At 36.7% G+C, this 19721-nt stretch overlaps 1 protein-coding gene across 1 annotated transcript; it reads left to right on the top strand.

The window, feature by feature from the left end:
* The first annotated feature begins 8094 nt into the window (after positions 1-8094).
* Positions 8095-14975, top strand: LOC128230038 (uncharacterized). The gene is made up of 4 exons (XM_052942021.1): positions 8095-8247; positions 9232-9508; positions 11430-11583; positions 13485-14975. The coding sequence occupies exons 1-4, from the start codon at positions 8142-8144 to the stop codon at positions 14484-14486; spliced, it is 1539 nt and encodes a 512-aa protein (XP_052797981.1). The 5' UTR covers positions 8095-8141; the 3' UTR covers positions 14487-14975.
* The last annotated feature ends 4746 nt before the right edge of the window (positions 14976-19721 follow it).

Genomic DNA, 19721 nt, shown 5'->3' with positions numbered 1-19721 from the left:
TTTAGCTTGTCTGTTGGTGTTTTTTCTTAAAAAAGAAAAAAAAACTCTGTATGATGGTCATAGTCTTGGTGTTGTAGTTATCTTCCTGCAATAGCTTCTTCCCTTAGATTCAATATATATATATATTTATATATATGTATATATATGAAACTTAGAACACTTGCTGCCAGTGACAGCATGCACATGGGTAAGAAGGTTAATAACTCTGGCTTAAAATACTTCCTTTAGTGATGTCCCTTGATCTTTCAAAAAAGATCTGAAAGGAATGCCATTGGCCATAATTCAAAAATCGTGCATGGTTTCCACATAGAATTTAGCACACATGTAGCCAATGGCAATACGCACATGTGTAGCAAGTTCTATAACTCTGGTTATGTTGAGCAAAACCCTGATCATAACTATGGAGGCATATTACTGCCGTATGATAATTGTATAATCATATAACGTTCGCGAAATGTTACCTGTTAACCACTTAATTTTTGTGATAATTATCTAGCAAGTTATTATTCGAGAACTTTTTTCGGTAATATAAATAGCATAAAACTAAAAACAGGCTTGAATATGCCCATAATAGCCATATGTTACCATTTCATGCTTTACAACACTAACAGGTTATCTAGGTATATATATATATATATATAATTCCACTGAAAAAGTTACATAATAACTGGTTAACTAGATTATTTACAGTATGTTACAAGGCCCATAACTCCAGCGTTCATGGTTGTTGAGTTATGATTTTATGAAACGTGAAAAATATCCTCCTGGCGATTACTAGAAAACCCTTCAAGATATTCACATGAAACTGAGTCAACATGTCGCCACTCGGGATGTGCTCTTGTTTATCCTTACTTCCTTGTTATTACATCCTTTTTTACTAAGCAAAGGCATGCGCTCTATCACTTTACTGCACATAGCTTTATCATTTAATTTGCCTCTGATAAATAAGCCATTGTCCCAGGTTCGGACCGAAGTGCAGCTACATATACAAACACATTGGACTTGGGATTGCCTATCGTTGAATTTCCAAGTGTGGTTATATAACTAATTTAATTGATTTTTTATTGTATATGAATTAAACAAAAACAAAAAAGATCGGCTAAAACAACCGAGTCAGTTCTAAAGTATGTAGCCCCACCCCTTATTAAATCACCTCGGGGACCAGAAAGATCGCCTGACCAAACTTTTGATAACAAAAATGAACTTAAAGGCTAACAATAATTGATCTACTTGGCCTTTTACACGTAGATATGCTACAGTCATTTAAGCTATTACCTATAATTAAATGCTATTTTCATTAACAATTATATCATTCAGAAATACAGAAAATTATGCAATTATATCTAAAACGAATCAAATATGATAAATTGCACACACATGAGTAAATTATATTCGGTTTAATGTAATAATGCACATCGTAGTAAAAACCAACAGAACTAGACGCCAAATGGCGGCATATCGAGCCCGTTGAAAGAGTCTTTGACTCAAACAGTATGCAATTGAAATACGTGACAGAACAACATGACCCTTGAGGTCAAAGGTACGTGACAGAACAACATGACCCTTGAGGTCAAAGGTACGTGACAGAACAACATGACCCTTGAGGTCAAAGGTACGTGACAGAACAACATGACCCTTGAGGTCAACCTTTGACCTGTAAGTGTGACCAAGGTGCAGACACACAGCCTAATCAAGGTGAAACTTCATGCCAAGTGTTTTGAAAATCCTATACTGTATTGTCAAGATACAGCCCGGACAAGGATCATTTCCACCTTCGACCTCTAATATTGACATTGACCTTTGAGGTACAGACCTGGGTATTGTGCGCGACATGCCGCCTCATCACGGTGAACCGTCATGGCAAGTTGTTTTGAACAGCCTATAATGCATGATCAAGATACAGCCCGGACAAAGATCATTTCAACTTAGAGGTTCAGACCTGGGTCTTGGTAAACCTTCATGGCAAGCATTTTGAAAATCCTTAATCAGGGCGGGCAATCGACCTGCACCTTACCATTCGAAATGTAAATAAAAAACGGCCATCTTGGATGTAAAAAGGTAAGCTTTTAACTATTACACCGTTTTTAGAATAAACTGGAAGCTGAAATAAAGTTATGAACCTGCTCCTAATTTTTCCTCATCTTTTGGTACCTTCGTCGAGTAGAAACTCATTTTAGAACAAAAGTTACATGTGCATGGGAAATTGAAACGACGTGAAATGTCAACGATTTTACAGGGTAAAGTGCAGTGCATTTTGCTATTTCTCACTGTTTTTTGTCCAAGGAAGGAATTTTGTTGGTAAACTCTCCAGAAATGTAGTGCTATTATTCATTTTATGGTTAATGACAAAGTTTAAAATCAAACGAAGCACTATTATTCAGTAACATTGTCGCATTTCATTATGGTACGGCGAGGTGCAAGAAAATAAATGATAAAGTGCAGTGAACTTTTTTCTACGTATAACCAAATGACATTGTCGTCGTCTCTTTCAGACAGACAGAACGTAGAGACTAGCTAACATCTCCAGTAAGTTGCCGTACATATAAACATACATATACGATTTAAACATTCAGAAACATTTTTAATATAGTTATTAAAGAAAGATACTGCTTTAAATAAATAGCCAATATTTCAGTTTTCAAATCTGTGTTGTAGATTTCGATTTAGCATACTAATAGTGTCTTGATATATCCCAGGATAGCTTGCGCCAGTGTTGTCTTGATATATCCCAGGATACCTTGCACCAGTGTTGTCTTGATATATCCCAGGATACCTTGCACCAGTGTTGTCTTGATATATCCCAGGATACCTTGCACCAGTGTTGTCTTGATATATCCCAGGATACCTTGCGCCAGTGTTGTCTTGATATATCCCAGGATACCTTGCACCAGTGTTGTCTTGATATATCCCAGGATACCTTGCGCCAGTGTTGTCTTGATATATATCCCAGGATACCTTGCGCCAGTGTTGTCGTATGGGTCAAAATTGCGAAGAACATTCACGCCAGGTACAGCGAAATTGATCTCGGATGAATTTGGATCAAACTTGCCCTTGTCTGTCGAAATCAGCACTATCACCCCATGACTCTAAAACCCGCCCATATAGTTCAGGAATCGTTTGCCAAACAGCCTCCAGCCTAATTTCCAAAACATCTTTGCTTCACTTGAGTATCTCATTTGTGTAGTATTTGACAATTGGAACCATTTAACAACTTCAGCCCAAAGAAGAAAAGTGATATTGACATATGGATATGTCCCCGCAGCAACTATCTCAAAGAAAGAGGTCATCACATTATCCATACCACACTTAGATAAGTTTTCTATTACTAACGGTAAAAGCGATTTCATTTATTGAATGTTAATCTCTGATTCTTGTGTGGTGGTTTTATCATTTTCTACAGAAACCGGTTGTGCAGATTGTACTTCAACATTAGAGTCTTAAGGTAGATCTTCTACAGTTTCATTTTCAACGTCTGAAACTCACCAGGTACTAGATAAAACACTAAACACCTCTTGTGTTTCGTTTCGATTACCTTGCTCGACTCGATCTGTATCTGTATGTACGAAAAAAAAATTGTGTCTTTTCTTTTCTGGAGATGTCGATACTTTGTATAACGGCGACTTGTAAGGCGACTTAAGCGGTGATTTGGGTAGTTTCCGTTTGAAATTATTGCTCACGGTTAACGACGTACTGCAGCTGGTGCGTTTCTTGAGTGCTGTCCTGCGCCTGTATCGGCCAATCGAGGAACGCTTTCTCTGTTTTGTCATTTTCTGCAATAATAGCACACAAGAAATATAGATATCATAGTCTAGACATAAAAAACGATTAGCGTATTTTCGGACAAACTTAAAATCTTTTACTTTGTATGTTTCTGATGTAAGTTGTAATGACCCTTTTAAAACAGACTGAATACTTTTGCCCGAAATTAGCTTTCTTCTATTAACTATGTACGAATTTGGTTTTACGTGTTTAAAACTATTTTATATCTCACAGGGCCTTAAAATTGCATGGGCTAATATTGACGTTTTCAGTGACTCTCTTTAGACCGTCTGTTTTGAATATAAACATATCGTAGCAGCCTGTCTCAAAAAATCAATTTAGTTTAGCTTTTATGATCAAATATTTATGATATATATTTCCATTTTGACACTCAATTCGTGTGCAAAACTGCGAGTCACTATTGTTATGCTACTTAAATGACAAGATACCAGATGTCATTGGCTTACATAACATTAACGGTCTGAAAGACGACAATATCATTTGGTTATACGGGGGAAAAGTTCACTGCACATTATCATTTATTTTCTAGCACTGCGCCGTCCCATAATGAAATGCGACAATTTTACTGAATAGTAGTGCTTCGTTTGATCTTAACTTTGTCATTGGCCGTAAAATGAATAATAGCACTACATATTCGGAGTATTTACCAACAAAATTACTTTCTTGGACAAAAAACAGTGAAAAATAGCAAAATGCACTGCACTTAATCATTTATTTTCCAGCACTGCGCCGTATCATACATAAAATGCGACAATTAACTGAATAATAGTGCTTCGTTTGATTTTAAACTTTGTCATTAAACTTGAAATTTAAAATGACACTACATTTCTGGAGAGTTTACCAACAAAATTCCTTCCTTGGACAAAAAGCAGTGAGAAATAGCAAAATGCACTGCACTTTATCATTTATTTTCCAGCACTGCGCCGTATCATACATAAAATGCGACAATTAACTGAATAATAGTGCTTCGTTTGATTTTAAACTTTGTCATTAAACTTGAAATTTAAAATGACACTACATTTCTGGAGAGTTTACCAACAAAATTCCTTCCTTGGACAAAAAGCAGTGAGAAATAGCAAAATGCACTGCACTTTACTCTGTAAAATCGTTGACATTTCACGTCGTTTCAAGTTCCCATGCACATGTAACTTTTGTTCTAAAATGAGTTTCTACTCGACGAAGGTACCAAAAGATGAGGAAAAAATAGGAGCAGGTTCATAACTTTATTTCAGCTTCCAGTTTATTCTAAAAACGGAGTAATAGTTAAAAACTTACCTTTTTACATCCAAGATGCCCGTTTTTTTTATTTACATTTCGAATGATAAGGTGCAGGTCAATTACCCGCCCTGATGGTGAACCTTCATGGCAAGTTTTTTTTTGAAAATCCTATGAGGCATGGTAAAAAATTCAGTCAAGACGACATACGCACTCACGTACGCACACACTCACGCACGCACATACACGAAACCGCCATTGTGACAATAATGCATCGCTCTCCGCGAGGGGGCTCGACAATAAATGGTATGCAGGCGTGGAACTTTTGATGTCCGGGTGCATGTCATAAAGGATACTTTTTTCCGATGTTTTCTGAAAATGTGTCGACCCTGGCTGTCTGCACATGCTGTTAATTGACTATATTTATGAATATTCGACCGGATAGACCTGTCGAAGTGAAGGGAAGCCTCGTGGCCATGTTGACCGCGTGGACCTGCTGATCTGCATAAAAACTCGTGATCAGGTCACTGAGACCGGATGGAAGTACCGATGTGCATAGAAGCCTCCCCGGTGACACGTGCCAACGTGTGGCTAGGTCGACCGGAAGCGCATACAAACCTCTTGGCCGGGTAAGCCGGATGGACCCATGCCAAGAAATACCAGCCAATTTTTCCACTTTTCATTTCTACACGAGAGTTAATTTCAGCTACACATTAACCCCAACATTAACCGAAAATCTGACCATGTGTTTAATCATGTAATCATATCTAGGGAGTTGTTGTAGTTTGGGTCAAGATTTGGAAGAATGTATAAAGTGTTAGACATAATTACATGAGTACTTAATTTAGTAAAACTTATTATTTACTTATTCTTAAACAAAAATATGTTGTTTTTAATGAGTAACAATATTTTTTTAGACATATGACAGATGTTAATGAAAATGGTATGCTTAACCAACCGTTTTATTTGGAATGAAAATGTAACCTATGTTACATTATATATGAATATGGCCGTCTCATAGGTTTACTAAGCGTATGGTGTAATACCGATGATGATGATGATGATGATGATGATGCCCCTAGAACTACTGCCGCTCCTGCTGAATTGTTGTTGTTACCACTTCTACAACAACAGCTTCTACTATTCCTTCTACTAACTATCATATAACTACTACTGATGCTGCTAATCTCGCGTTAATCAACTATATGCTGCTGTGAATGAAGGAACTAAGCTTTTTGTATCAATGCGAAGACCCTTCATTTATCTATTTACAATGAGTGCAAAGTACAATTAACCCTTAAAGGGACTGTACACCAAATTCGCACCAAAAAAGTTTTTTTCTGTAACGAATCTCAGGACAATTATCTAATGGAATGTGTTACGTTTTCATAATTGTAAAAAAGTACCAAAATGTAAAAAAAAATTGTGTCTGAGACCGGGTTTGAACCCGTGTCGCCAAAATTGCAGTCCAGCGTCGTATCCACTGAGCTACGACGGCTTAATCTATCAATTACATAATTAAGCTATACACGTACCTCGGTAATATCACGTGATAACACTGACTAGCCAATCACGCATAAGGAATGAATTCTACCTGGTATACATACCCAGTAATCTTTTAAATGGAAAAATACGAAATATCTGCTAAACTTAAAAAAATGTAAAGTATGTGGTACTTCAGTTAGTAAGTTTCAATGCATTGTTCACATCGATACCAAGTTTATGTCAGTTTTCGACATTTTTTTTTTCGCTATTTTATCATACGGAGTACAGCCCCTTTAAGCATATTTTCGACATCCACAGATAAACGACTCCCCGGTATCATTTTATACAATATACATGAGTCATAAAATTTTGAGCCGGTAGTCGATAAGTTTGACTGGGGTTCGTGATTCTATTTGGGTCAAAATACATCCTCACGCCGGCCAAATCCTAATAGCCTCTTATAGAACAATACCGTAATCAAGTTGTTTAATTAAACGACTTGATTACGGTATTGTTTTATAAGAGGCTATTAGGATTTGGCCGGCGTGAGAAAAATATTTAGCTGTTGGGGAACTAAGAAATATAGTTAGTACATTTGTACATGATGTTTTCAATCTTTAAACATAATTCAAGAGTGTGGTTTAGATAGTTAAATATTGTTATCCAGGAGATTGTTCATAAACAATATCAAAGATGTAATGCTTAGCTTAGTTAATTAATAATTATACTTTTTATAGTTAAGAAAATCATGTCAATACTTTATAATAAACTATCATTGAAATTTTTGTTTTATTTTCGACAAGTGTCGTAATAAACAAAATGAGATGAAGCGTTAAACCTAAGAAACATGCACTATAGAAAGATTTTCCCGAAAAATGACCAAAATCATTGCTCCCCTGAATTTCATGCTGATCGTAATGGCCATTAAATGAAATGAATTAGCTGTTACAGCAGATAACTGATAAAAATTGCATGGAGAACCAAGTCAGCCCTTTAACCCTTAGCACAAACTCACTGAATGGAACATAATGCATATGCTGCTAAAATCCAGGTATATGCTGGCATACAGGGGTTTCCTTCTTAATCGAAAATTGGATAGGATTTCTTGGCATGTGACTGGCCTGCCCACTTGCATATACGGACTTTGCAACGAGATTTTTAGCGTTTGGATCATGATGATTTAAGAACGTATCTTTTTAGGAACTGAACGACTACAGATTGCTAAATTATGTTGAATCTGCATATATCTATTTCGGAAAAGCGATACCAAAGTAGCATTGTTAAATTAAATTCGATGATCGATATACACATTTTCAAAGTTTACAATATAACATATTTTTATGAGTCAATGTAAGACACATATAAAGGGTCAAAGGTATGAAATCGATATTTTCATTTAACTGTTTTCTTTGAAGATGTTCCCGGTGTAATGTGAATCTCGTACACAAATAATTCCTAAATCTTCTGAAATGCCACAATCTGACAGTCCGCATTGAGCATCAAATGCTACCACAGCTTAATCTAAATCTGAACACGAGGGATACGGTGAGAGTGAGGCACTGACTAGCAGACTCTTATCAAGTGCGATTACGCGTAGCAGCTTACAGCGTGTTGCTGATGATAGTATCATAACAGCGTTTATCAGCTTCACAAAGCAGGGCATGGCATGGAGAACTAAAACTCTGCTTCTTGTTTGTTTCCTTTTAACTGTTAGCTTTCTTATTGTTCAAGATAATATAAGTTTAGTAGTGGATACTAAAAACAGAGGTTAGTACATTTTTTTCTTTGTCTGCTGAGTTTGGTACCGTACTTTGGCCCAGTTTATCGGAGCAATTATTTTTATGTCCTAATTACAATTTTGTTAACAAATAAGTTACAAGGAGGTGCATATTTATAGAAGAAGGTGTACAGATATGTTGTTACGAATGATGCTTATGCCATGGACATGGATATAGTTTCTTTAAACGCAAACATATACACCATCCTGATATACCGTATACTCGTACATGTTTTAAAGAAATTCGGGCTGCCTTACATTAACTAGTCCAAAGCGTTCTATGTTTTACATTATCTTTAATCAAAGTATGTGTGTGTGTGTGTGTGGGGGGGGGGGGGGGTATAATAAAATCCGAATCTGGAAGTCAGTATTAAAGTTTATTTTGCCTATATTGTTTGTAACTATAATCCAGAGGATTCAACATGTTTCTGTCTTAATGGCCTGTCCATTTCTATGTAAGATCGTTCTAGTGTTTTCATTGTCTGGCGTCCTGTAGTTCGTTATGATTAAACATAAATAACCAATATCGCCATAATCAGTTTCCATAGCAACTGCCCAAGTATTTGTTGAATTTGTACGGCGAGACTGAGACAGGCCTTTTTTCAACAAGTAACGAGAATTTCCGAAATTGCTTCTGAACGATGAATTAAAAAGTAGGCTGCGTGTGCAAATGCAAATATTTGGGTAATGTTTTTCTTTTGTCATAAATGATTTTTTTTTAAATTTACGATTAACGTTTGTTGATGAAGAATCCATCTGGGAGCAGTATTAAATTATTATTATTAGCCCCAGAATCCATGCAACACTTGAATTGCCGATTAATATAGCCTGGCATGATTCTTTACAAGCGAGATCTACTTGACTATTGACGATATCTGTCTACAAGTTCGAATGTAGAGTTTTAACTACGGAAAGTTTTGCTGAATGTTGCGACTTAGGTCTGTCTTATTAGTTTGTCTTTGTCTCTTTTGAAGGACCGAATGCCCCCGCAGCCGCTTCAACTTATTTTACGTTATCAAAACACGTACCGGAACCCCCCGACGTCATTCAGAATGAGAGTAAAGCAGCAGTGAGCCGTTTTGTACAACTTCCTCCAGATACTCACAGGAATAACCTGACAACAGTTGTTGGGAACACTGCAAATGACGGCGGAAACGTGGAGGGTGGGGCGTTTGTCTCTCAGGCAATCCCAGTACCCACCGTGGTTTTGTCTCCAGCAGATCAAGAGACTGAACATGGCTTGAGGATAAGGTAGGACAACAATACGCCACGGAATCACTTACACCACGGCATCACTTACGCCACGGCATCACTTACGCCACGGCATCACTTACGCCACGGCATCACTTACACCACAGCATCACTTACACCACGGCATCACTTACACCACGACATCACTTACACCACGGTATCACTTACACCACGGCATCACTTACACGACGGTATCACTTACACCACGGCATCATTTACACCACGGCAACACTTACACCACGGTATCACTTACACCACTGCATCACTTACACCACGGCATCACTTACACCACGGCATCACTTAAACCACGGCATCACTTACACTACGGCATCACTTACACCACGGCATCACTTACACCACGACATCACGTAAATTTCACGTGTTTGGCGTGAACTGCGTTCCAATAAAAATATCGTAAGAACGTTTTATTGTTAAGATTCTGCCCGCAACAATACGGGGTTCCCCGAGTACTTTTAAGCGGTGTTAATTTACGACTTCGAACTGTTCAACCTTTTTTTTTAACAATTTCAATTAAAATATTGTAAACTTATTATCGGTCTTTATTTGAAATCCTTAACACCAAACTGTATGGTTTATGGCGAATTGGGGATTAAACACCTGCCACCCTCCAAGTCTTATGTAGAGTTTTATATTATTGGAGTCATGTGTTGAATGCTAAAAATGATAAAATTTGTAAGCTGTTTTATAATACTATGTTATGCACCAGTCACGCCCCCCACCCCCCAGGTCCGGGGGTATACCGGGGATAGCCGGGGAAATGGGCCGTGTTTTTACCTTTCAGGTGGCCCCATAGTGCCAGGTGAATGCGGTGGTTTTGTCTTCGCTTTAAATATAGCGGGGAATGGGCCTTACCTAGGGTCCCTGGCGTGCGGGGGCATTTGGCGGGGATTTTACCATCTGTTTGTTCCCGCAGGGCGAGGATTTTAGCCGGGGTTGGCTGAACCGAAAACCAAAGTCCCCACTATTCCCCGGACCTGGGGGGCCGTGGTTACAATTGACTGGTGCATTATCTCTTCATAATAATTTATATACTCATTTGTACAACAATTGTTTATTTCTGTTCATACTTCGCCAAAATACTTAGTCTATCGAATCATTCGAATGTATGAGAAAGAATATTGTTTTGAAGAAGTATTGAATATCTTATGAATTAATATAGCCAAAGCTTTATGTAAATTTAGAATAATGAATCATTCTTTACCTATCGAAAAGGGGCGTTATTTTATATTGAACGTAGCCAAATAAAATGTACAGTATGTACTCAAGATTTAATAGGTGATGAAATTCATTATTTGTTTGAGTGTGACTATTTCAATAGGTCGAAATTTATGTCTCGATACTATTCCAACCATCCCAATACATATACACTTGGTGATCTTATGAATAGTAACAGTAAACTTCTAAAATTAGCTTTATTTTCCAAGATCATCATGACCAATTTCAAGTACTCTCATTCTCTCTTAAATCTGCATCGTTGATTTTGCATAATGAATTTCTTATAGTTTCTTTAAAATGCCATAATGTCAATGGTTTGAGTACATTGCACTGTTGTTTGTTGTTTGAATTGTTTCTTTGTAGTTTATCAGTCATAATAGCACGTGCATATTATACGCATTGATACAAATAAACTTGAAACTTGAAACTTGAGTACCGCTTAAAAGGAACATAGTACGACGTTAAAATGTTTCAAATAAGGTAACATACGTCTTCACAATTGAGCAGGATTTTAAGGAAGAGATACAGTTTAAATTGAATTAATGATGTAAACCACCATGTTTTGCGTAATTTCAACAATTTACACATAAAAGTATATGTGTTTTATTTCATTGCATCATTGTTACATAATAACTTATTTTTCAGCACACACATATCTAAACAATACTATATTTCCCCGTTGTAGCCACCTGAAAACTGCGTGCGCGGCGTCCGAGGAGGAGCGCCTTGTGGAGACGAAAAAGGCGAACCTGACGGAGTTCTTCTATTCTCAATCACATGACTTCGCCTATTGTAAGGTGCCCAAGTCCGGTAGCACCTTCTGGATGAAAGTCTTCATGGTTGGTGCCTTATGTTACTGTATTTTGGAATAGTATTTAGATATTTGTCAGAGATATAATTGTTATGAACACGTTTCACTTTGCCTTTGGCATTGGTAATGTAAAGGTCTTTAACGGATGTAAAGGTCTCCAATGAGTGTGATGATCTTGCCTTTGGTTTTGGGAATGCGTGTGTATGTGAATGGGTGTGGATGTCTTCAATGAGTGTGATGATCTTGCCTTTGTTTTTGGGAATGCGTGTGTATGTGAATGGGTGTGGATGTCTTCAATGAGTGTGATGATCTTGCCTTTGGTTTTGGGAATGCGTGTGTATGTGAATGGGTGTGGATGTCTTCAATGAGTGTGATGATCTTGCCTTTGGTTTTGGGAATGCGTGTGTATGTGAATGGGTGTGGATGTCTTCAATAAGTGTGAAGGTGTTCAATTAGTGCGAATGTCTTCAATAAGTGCGAATGTCTTCAATGAGTGTGAAAGTCTTGCGGCGGGTAGCTTATTTTGGAATAGTTTTCGAAATGTAAAACCAAACACTAAGAACGATGATATTCCATCCCCTGTCTGCTTTTCGCTCGGCTGATTTTTCTTTCAAACTTTTCATCCCATTCCAGTGAACTTTTATTGTTTTATTTTAATTTTATCCCAGGGGCCTACTATACATGAATAGAACGAATGACAGCAATATCATCCTCGTGATTTATTCATTGCTTTGGTTTGATACTTAAATCGCCATCACTGCTTATCACTGATATGAATTGATGTAGTATACAATGGAAATAGTATACGATATAATAGGCAATTATCTTTGCCTAGAAACGCCATTGGAAATATCATCCATGAGGGGCACACACGTGATTTATTCATCGCCATGTATCGATAAAATCGACATGAGTGATATCAAATATATACAAGACAATAGGCTCTTCTCTCTAGAGTGTAAATGTCAGCTGGCATTTAGCGCTGTGATCTCTCTGATGTGTTGGTTTGTTGGAGAAAAATGTCTTAAGTATTGTTTTTATCTTGTTATCTGGCTTATAACTAGTACATACATGGAGATTATTTAGTTAATATTACGTCAAGTTCATAATTAAGGTATGACCTTTAATGAAAATAATTGTTAATCATGTCTTAGCGATACAGTTTCAGATCCACATTTAAGTACAACAATTGCATTTTGTGTGACGCCAGAAGCCGTCTAAAGGGGAACTGAGAAAAACAACATACAAACCAATTGCACGCCATATCTTAAAGTTAAGAATTTTAAAACACCCGAAACGATGTAAAGGGGCGTAATAGAATTTGGTAAATGAAGAACTGTTAATAAAGTACCGTAGATTATATGTAAAATCAAGTTATATATACCCATAGAATGTTATATATGGGTGGCTCGTCTGTGTTGCTGACGTCATTTCACCTTATGTGCCTTAATAACGGTACAGAATTTTGATTGTTATGTTGTGGGCAGAATGACTGTGGTGAATCTATATTAAGCTATTGAATGCATACAGACAGGGCATTTGATACAGACGGGAGGGATCATGTCCGCCTTGAAAAAATGATGGGGGGATTATGTCCACCTATACAAAAATGAGCGGGAGGGGATTTGTCCCGGGGGTGGATTTTGTCCTACACTCGATACAGACCCCATAAAATATGCATGATACAGTTCTATAATAATTGAAATAACAAAAGACATCATCGTTACATATCTACGCAGCCTATCACAACTTACAAACAATTGTATAACATGTGTACATTCAGGAAAATTATCCTTTAATCATGAATAAGTTCCATACTTCTGAACGCTGCTTTGCTGTTAGCTTTTGATTTCTCACATTATGAAGTAAATATTTTTGCAAACGGCACATTTATAATAAATAAACGTTAATATGTTTTATTCTTCACAGATGCTGACAAAGGGAAATGATGTTTACGAGTCCCTCCAAAACATGTCCCGGGGTGATATCCACGCCAAGACCCGACCCCTCAGAGTCAATCCCGCCCGTCTGCTACGTAAGAAAGTACCGACTGTGGTCGTCTCGCGCAATCCCTTCACGCGCCTCTTCTCTGCCTTCGTCGACAAAGTTTACCTACCCTTGTTTTGGGAACATTTTGCGGTAATGGAAGGGACCAAACGATTGCCGCCGAAGCATATAACAACAACAAAGGAATTTCTTAAAACTTCCAGAAATGGACCAATAAGTCCTAGGCTAATTAAGCACATGGATCGATTACGCCTACAAGGGATGATTGTTAAAAGAAACGTCACACTTAAAATATCTCCTATATGCGCAAATAATGCTACTTTTGAAGATTTCTTGAAATTTATTATCGGTCAAGTTAAACTAAATAAACATCTAGAATCACATTGGGCGCCTATTTCCCATCTTTGTCGACCTTGCAAACTGAATACATTCAAAATAGTGAAACAAGAATCGTTTTCACCCGACGTCGAACACACACTTAATTCAGTCGGAATAAACCTGACCGACATTGATTGGCTGCATAGATCACTGTACGAAAATCGAGTGGAAAATTCCATTCCGGGTATTGTTGCTGTTTTAGAAAGCAGGCTACACAATATCCAGACCAAAATGTGTATGTCTGACCAAGAGGCGGCTGCTAGACTTTGGAAGTCGTTCCAAATACAGGGGTATATTAGTGACATCTTAGAAGTTCCAGTAGCTTTTAAGAGTGCCAAGTTCAAATTCAGTAAAGAGGTTGTGACAATTGAAGTATTATCAGCCATCAAGAAGAAACCGCTGTCAAACGTCCTGAGCAAACAGCAGAGGCGCAAACATCTGAAGGAGGCTTACCGTGGTGTAAGCGAGACAACTCTTACCGCCATACGTAACATATACACGCTCGACTTCATTCTCTTTGGCTACTCTTTTGAGCTTCCTAATTGAATCATGTTACAAGATACAAGAATATTTTTTTTAAAGTCGGGTATATGTTAACAAGAAACATTAGCTCAATGAGCTATTTTCCGACATGAATAACACTCAAACATAACATATCAAAACATAACAATGAGCTTGTGACCTAGAAATAAAAGCAAACTGTTTAACATACTAGGTACAAAGACAAATGCTTCACCTTAAATAACTCTACTTTATTCCTGGCGTACTTGTGTAATATCTTTATCCATGCATCAAAACAAGGTTTGAATGAATGGCCATCTAATTTGTACATAATTGTTTACTGTACATGTAATTTCATTTTACACGATGAGCATATAAACAAACGTTGGACATGCCATTTAGAAAAGTAACCATAATGTCATGTTGTATTTAGAGGGTTATCCATTTGAATTGCAGAGGTAAAACTTGATATTTCAGCTTGCATCCTAATCTGGGAGGATTGTTTTGCGATTTAATAAATCTTTGTCTTCTCTTGATTTAACTGTTTTTTATTTTGTCATTTTCCTTTTGCTAGAAAACACATCGCAGTTCAAAAAACATAAAAAAATACAGTACCATACCGCACCAGAGATTTGTGCAGTGAATGTAAAAAGCTTCGTTCCAAGGAAATACTTTTCATGGTAATGGTACGGAAGATAAATGTTAATATATTAATATTTTGTATACTAGTATGTTATTTTTTGCGCATCGGCGCTCTTCACACTCGATGGTGGAAAGCGCATGACGGTACGCATCATTCAGCTTCTGGTACCATTGTAAACTTGTTTTATCTGAACGAATGATCATCATGGTCAAACTATGCTTAAAATTGGCAAACCAAATTTCTAAAAAGCATCTAAAAGCATTTATTTTTATATATCCTCCACAAAGAAGATTTGAACACATTATCTTAGATATAAGCATGATTAAATAAATTAGAAGACATAGTTTTTGGACTAGGACACTTGTGGCCTAGTTCATAGCGATACTCACGATATCTGCATTCTCAAGCCGCATCTGGGGGTTCACTGACGTAATGTATTCATACGCTGTATTTTGATTGGATTGCCGTTAGCGAATTTGAATAATCAAGGTAGTAACAGAACTGATTACAATGAAAAAATCCAATAAAAATTCTCCTAACAATTCAAGCTAACCGTATGTTCTTTTAATGAAGCACAAGAAATTCATACGTAGCTAGTGAGTTAATCGTGTTAACTACATGAATGTTCTTGCATACGGTCAGATTATATGCAATAAGAATATGAACATATTGGAAAAGTACGCATCGAAATTTTCCCGTTCAATGCTCTGTATTGAAAGACTGGTACCCTCTTTCTCTTTTATCCGAAAAGAAACCAGTATCAGATAACCGCGGTGCCCATCCCGCATTCGAAATGTCTTGTGAATTCATACGTAAAGCGACTAAAGTGTGCGGTCTAAGTAGAAAACAACCAGGAAAGTTTTAAAAAAAGTATTGTTAATATCCTTTGTATAGAATGTTGGTATTTATGTATAAAAACTATATCCATTGTTAATAACAAAAATCCGAAGTCGGTCCCTGTTCTTTTTTTTTCGAAATAATTTGCATGTTTCCGTGATATTTTCTTTTCGATACAAAGTTTATTTTTTAACTAATCATTGCATGGCACTAAGCACTTTTTCAAACACAACATGATTTTTGGTATTTATTGTTCAAATACTATTAATGTTAACTAAAACCCATATGCCGCATACCTGTATAACTTTATATTTTTGAGGAAAAGTAAATCAGGGTACCAGTCTACTGTATTGACCTCATTTACTCTGATCAGAGCGGCCGAATGATTCAGACATGTATGTTATCACTACTTCCGGATGCTGATGATGTGAATTTCATACGTGTTTTATTTAAGAAATTTATCAATAAAGACGCCATTGAATGATTACCACCATCAAACGGATTTTCATCTTACCGTGGGTAGCATTTTTAATTTGACACGTAAATTTTCAAGCAATACAAGTTCGTTTGATAAAATCATGTGATTTCAATTTTGCATAATGGAGATAAAAAATATCAAATATGCGCATATTTATTTATGAAGTTTAATTCTAAATGAAGCCAAATAAATGAATATGTGCACAGCATCTGGCTTATTATTAAGATGATTGTTAACCTATGTGCATAGAACAGTCTTGGAGCCACTCTCAGTGTAAGTACATTTTGTTTAATGACATTATGATAAACCATCGCCGTAGGTAAAACAATCTTGCCTGCTCAATTTTGATTTCCTCTCGTATAATGCACCAGTCAATTGTTACCACGGTCCCTTGGGGATATACCGGTGAGGGGAAGGGCTGTGTTTTAACCTTTCAGGTGTCCTCGTAGCTAAAGAACTTCAGCGAACACATTATATATTACCTTTTTGGACTTGTTCAATGTGTTGTAAACATAAAAAAATAAATATCAACATTAAAGTTATGGAAGCCAGAACTAGTGTCCTCACAATGCCGGGAGATTGCGGTGGTTTTGTCTTCCCGCAAATTATATCAGGGAATTGCTCTTACCTTAGATCCCCGGGGTGCGGGGTTATTCACGGGATTTTACCACCAGTTCGTTACCGGGGACTGGCTTGACCGAAAGTCAAAGTACCTGCTGTGCCCTGCGGGGGGGGGGGGCGTGGTTACAATTGACAGGTGCATACTTTACTAGTTCTTTTTCTGAAGACGCTTTGTGCTCACTTTTTGTTTTCTAGCCAAGAATAAAAATCAATAATCAGTCAGAGATACAGTATGGTGATGCATTGTTGTTGATATATCAATATAAATTTGTGAAATATTTGAGGGAAAGGTATTTGGTTATATAATTTTCAAGTGTAATTTTTGAGTTTTATTTAACAATGCAGTGCCGAATATTGTGGAGATAGAAATGAATTAATTTGTATTTATCAGTTGACTTGTGGCGTTTAGGGAACAATATTAAAATCAAAATATTCAATAAAGCTCCATTATCACCCAATGTTGTGGAATAGTGAAGTAATGAAGATTTAACCTCACAACAGTCTTTCTCAAATACTGTCCAGTTTTTTTATGCTTAAGAATAACTAACCTGGCAATGTTAGAACAGAAATCGTCTTGGCATGAGATTGGATCACAAGGATCATTATGCACTAGTCAATTGAAACCACGGCTCCCACATCCGGGGGTATACCGGGGATAGCCGTCGAAATGGGCCATGTTTTTACCTTTCAGTAGGCCCCGCAATTGACTGATGCATTAGCTTGTGTATTCAGATTCAGGGTTTTGGTGCGCAGTTGAAAAATTAACTAATTGTCTAATTACATATTAAAAGTTAAGAATATATATTTATTTATATAAGTTATACTTTACAATCCAAATCAAAGATACATTGTACTATCCAACGCGAGAAATGTTTGTTTATTCAAGTAAATAAAGCAATCCCCATACCAAGGAACTGCAGTATTGCTTAACCAGCTTAATTGACATTATGAGTTGGAGTTCAAATTGCTGCAATTAAAGGCACATCTAGTTTTCAGAATTATTCAAACTCTGATTTAGCAACCTTATTATAGTTATATGAACTACTTTTGCAAAATGAAAGCTTTTTTAGATTTACAAGGACGGGTGAAAAGTATTTGCCAAATGTACTGCAACACCTGATACATGTTGCCTACGAATCCAACAAATTCTAGGCACTCCAAATGTTACAGTACTATTCAATCCGAAGTGCCTGTAAAGAAAGCTTCTTGATTCTACATTCAGCATCTTCTTTCTGTATGACATATTGGACCAGGGAATCATGAACCTACAACCTTTTGCAACTATTGAGGGAGCTATCAGGACAGTGACAGAGGACAATACAAGAATTGTCAACTGTTGCATTTATTGAGTTATCTAATGCATACAAATTAAGACGGAGAAAATAATTCTCATTTTTCCAAACTACTTCCTTAGCATCTTGTATGTAGTCTGACATGTAGTTGTCTTTTACAATGATTGTTCACAGTTACAATGGCCCTGTGGGTTAAAGATGCTCTGTCCATGGGGTAACAGGTTTTGTACATAATAGGGTTATAAGTACTGCATACAATGATTGTTCAAAGTTACAATGGCCCTGTGGATTAAAGATGCTCTGTCCATGGGGTAACAGGTTTTGTACATACTAGGGTTATAAGTACTGCGTTTTGATCCAGGAGGTTGTATTCGACTCAAGTAGATTTTTGCAGATTCGGTTTTCACAAGGCACAAGCCGAGTAAAATCAAAATCTACAAAAAACTACCAGAATCGAATATGACATTCCGCCATATCCGGATCAAAACGCAGTACTAATAATCCTTTTATTATATACATTTGAGTTTAAATCACTTAGAAGCCACATCTTTGCATAATAAATTGCATTTTAAGGATGCACTCATTGGTTTAATGACGTAAATTTAATATTGCGCAACATACTTGTTATGACGTGACATCACAAGAGTGGTATATGGCCGTATTGCACTGGAGCGGAGTATGGATTAGTGTATTTTGTGATATGTATTGCATGTGGATTGATGATGGGTATATAATAAAGAATATGTTTGGTATTCCATTCTCACAAGCAGTGTGATGAACTGCTGACACCATGTTATGAAATTTGATGGTCAATGTATTTAAAAGACATTTCAATATTTCATACTTGATAAACAATATTCATCTCATCTTAGTCTACTCAACTTGCTTTGTACAAAAGTCTGCAGCAGTAATAAGAATAGCATGAGACAGAAGGCAGTGCCTAATATTTATCAACAGCACTAAGTTATCATGGTAACATTTTATATTAATTGAATACCAAGCACTAATTAAGAGGGAGAAAATAATTCTTCACTTTTCAAATAAAAACTACTTCCTAATAGCATTGTGCATGCAGTCTGACATACGTGTACAATGTAGATGTCTTTTACAAAGATTGTTCAAAGTATGACCCTGTGGTTTAAAGCTCCCCTGAAAAAGAGGTGACAGGTTTTCTATATAGTATATAATTACATCATTGAAAATCTTCTCTGAAACTGCAAATAACAGACCTTTGATATAAAAGATTTGATCAAATTAAAGAAGTATGTGTACTTTGGTTAACATACGCAAAACGCGTAAATAAATTTGTACAAGTCTGATTAAACGACTTTGAGAAATTCAAAAGAACTATGAATTTATCTGATTTAACGCTTTAGCCCCACACCCCGCCCCCCTCACTCTACGCACAC

This window comes from Mya arenaria, chromosome 4 (genome assembly GCF_026914265.1).
Source record: "Mya arenaria isolate MELC-2E11 chromosome 4, ASM2691426v1".
NCBI classification, from domain to species: domain Eukaryota; kingdom Metazoa; phylum Mollusca; class Bivalvia; order Myida; family Myidae; genus Mya; species Mya arenaria.
This window is presented reverse-complemented; position numbering and strand designations above follow the sequence as displayed.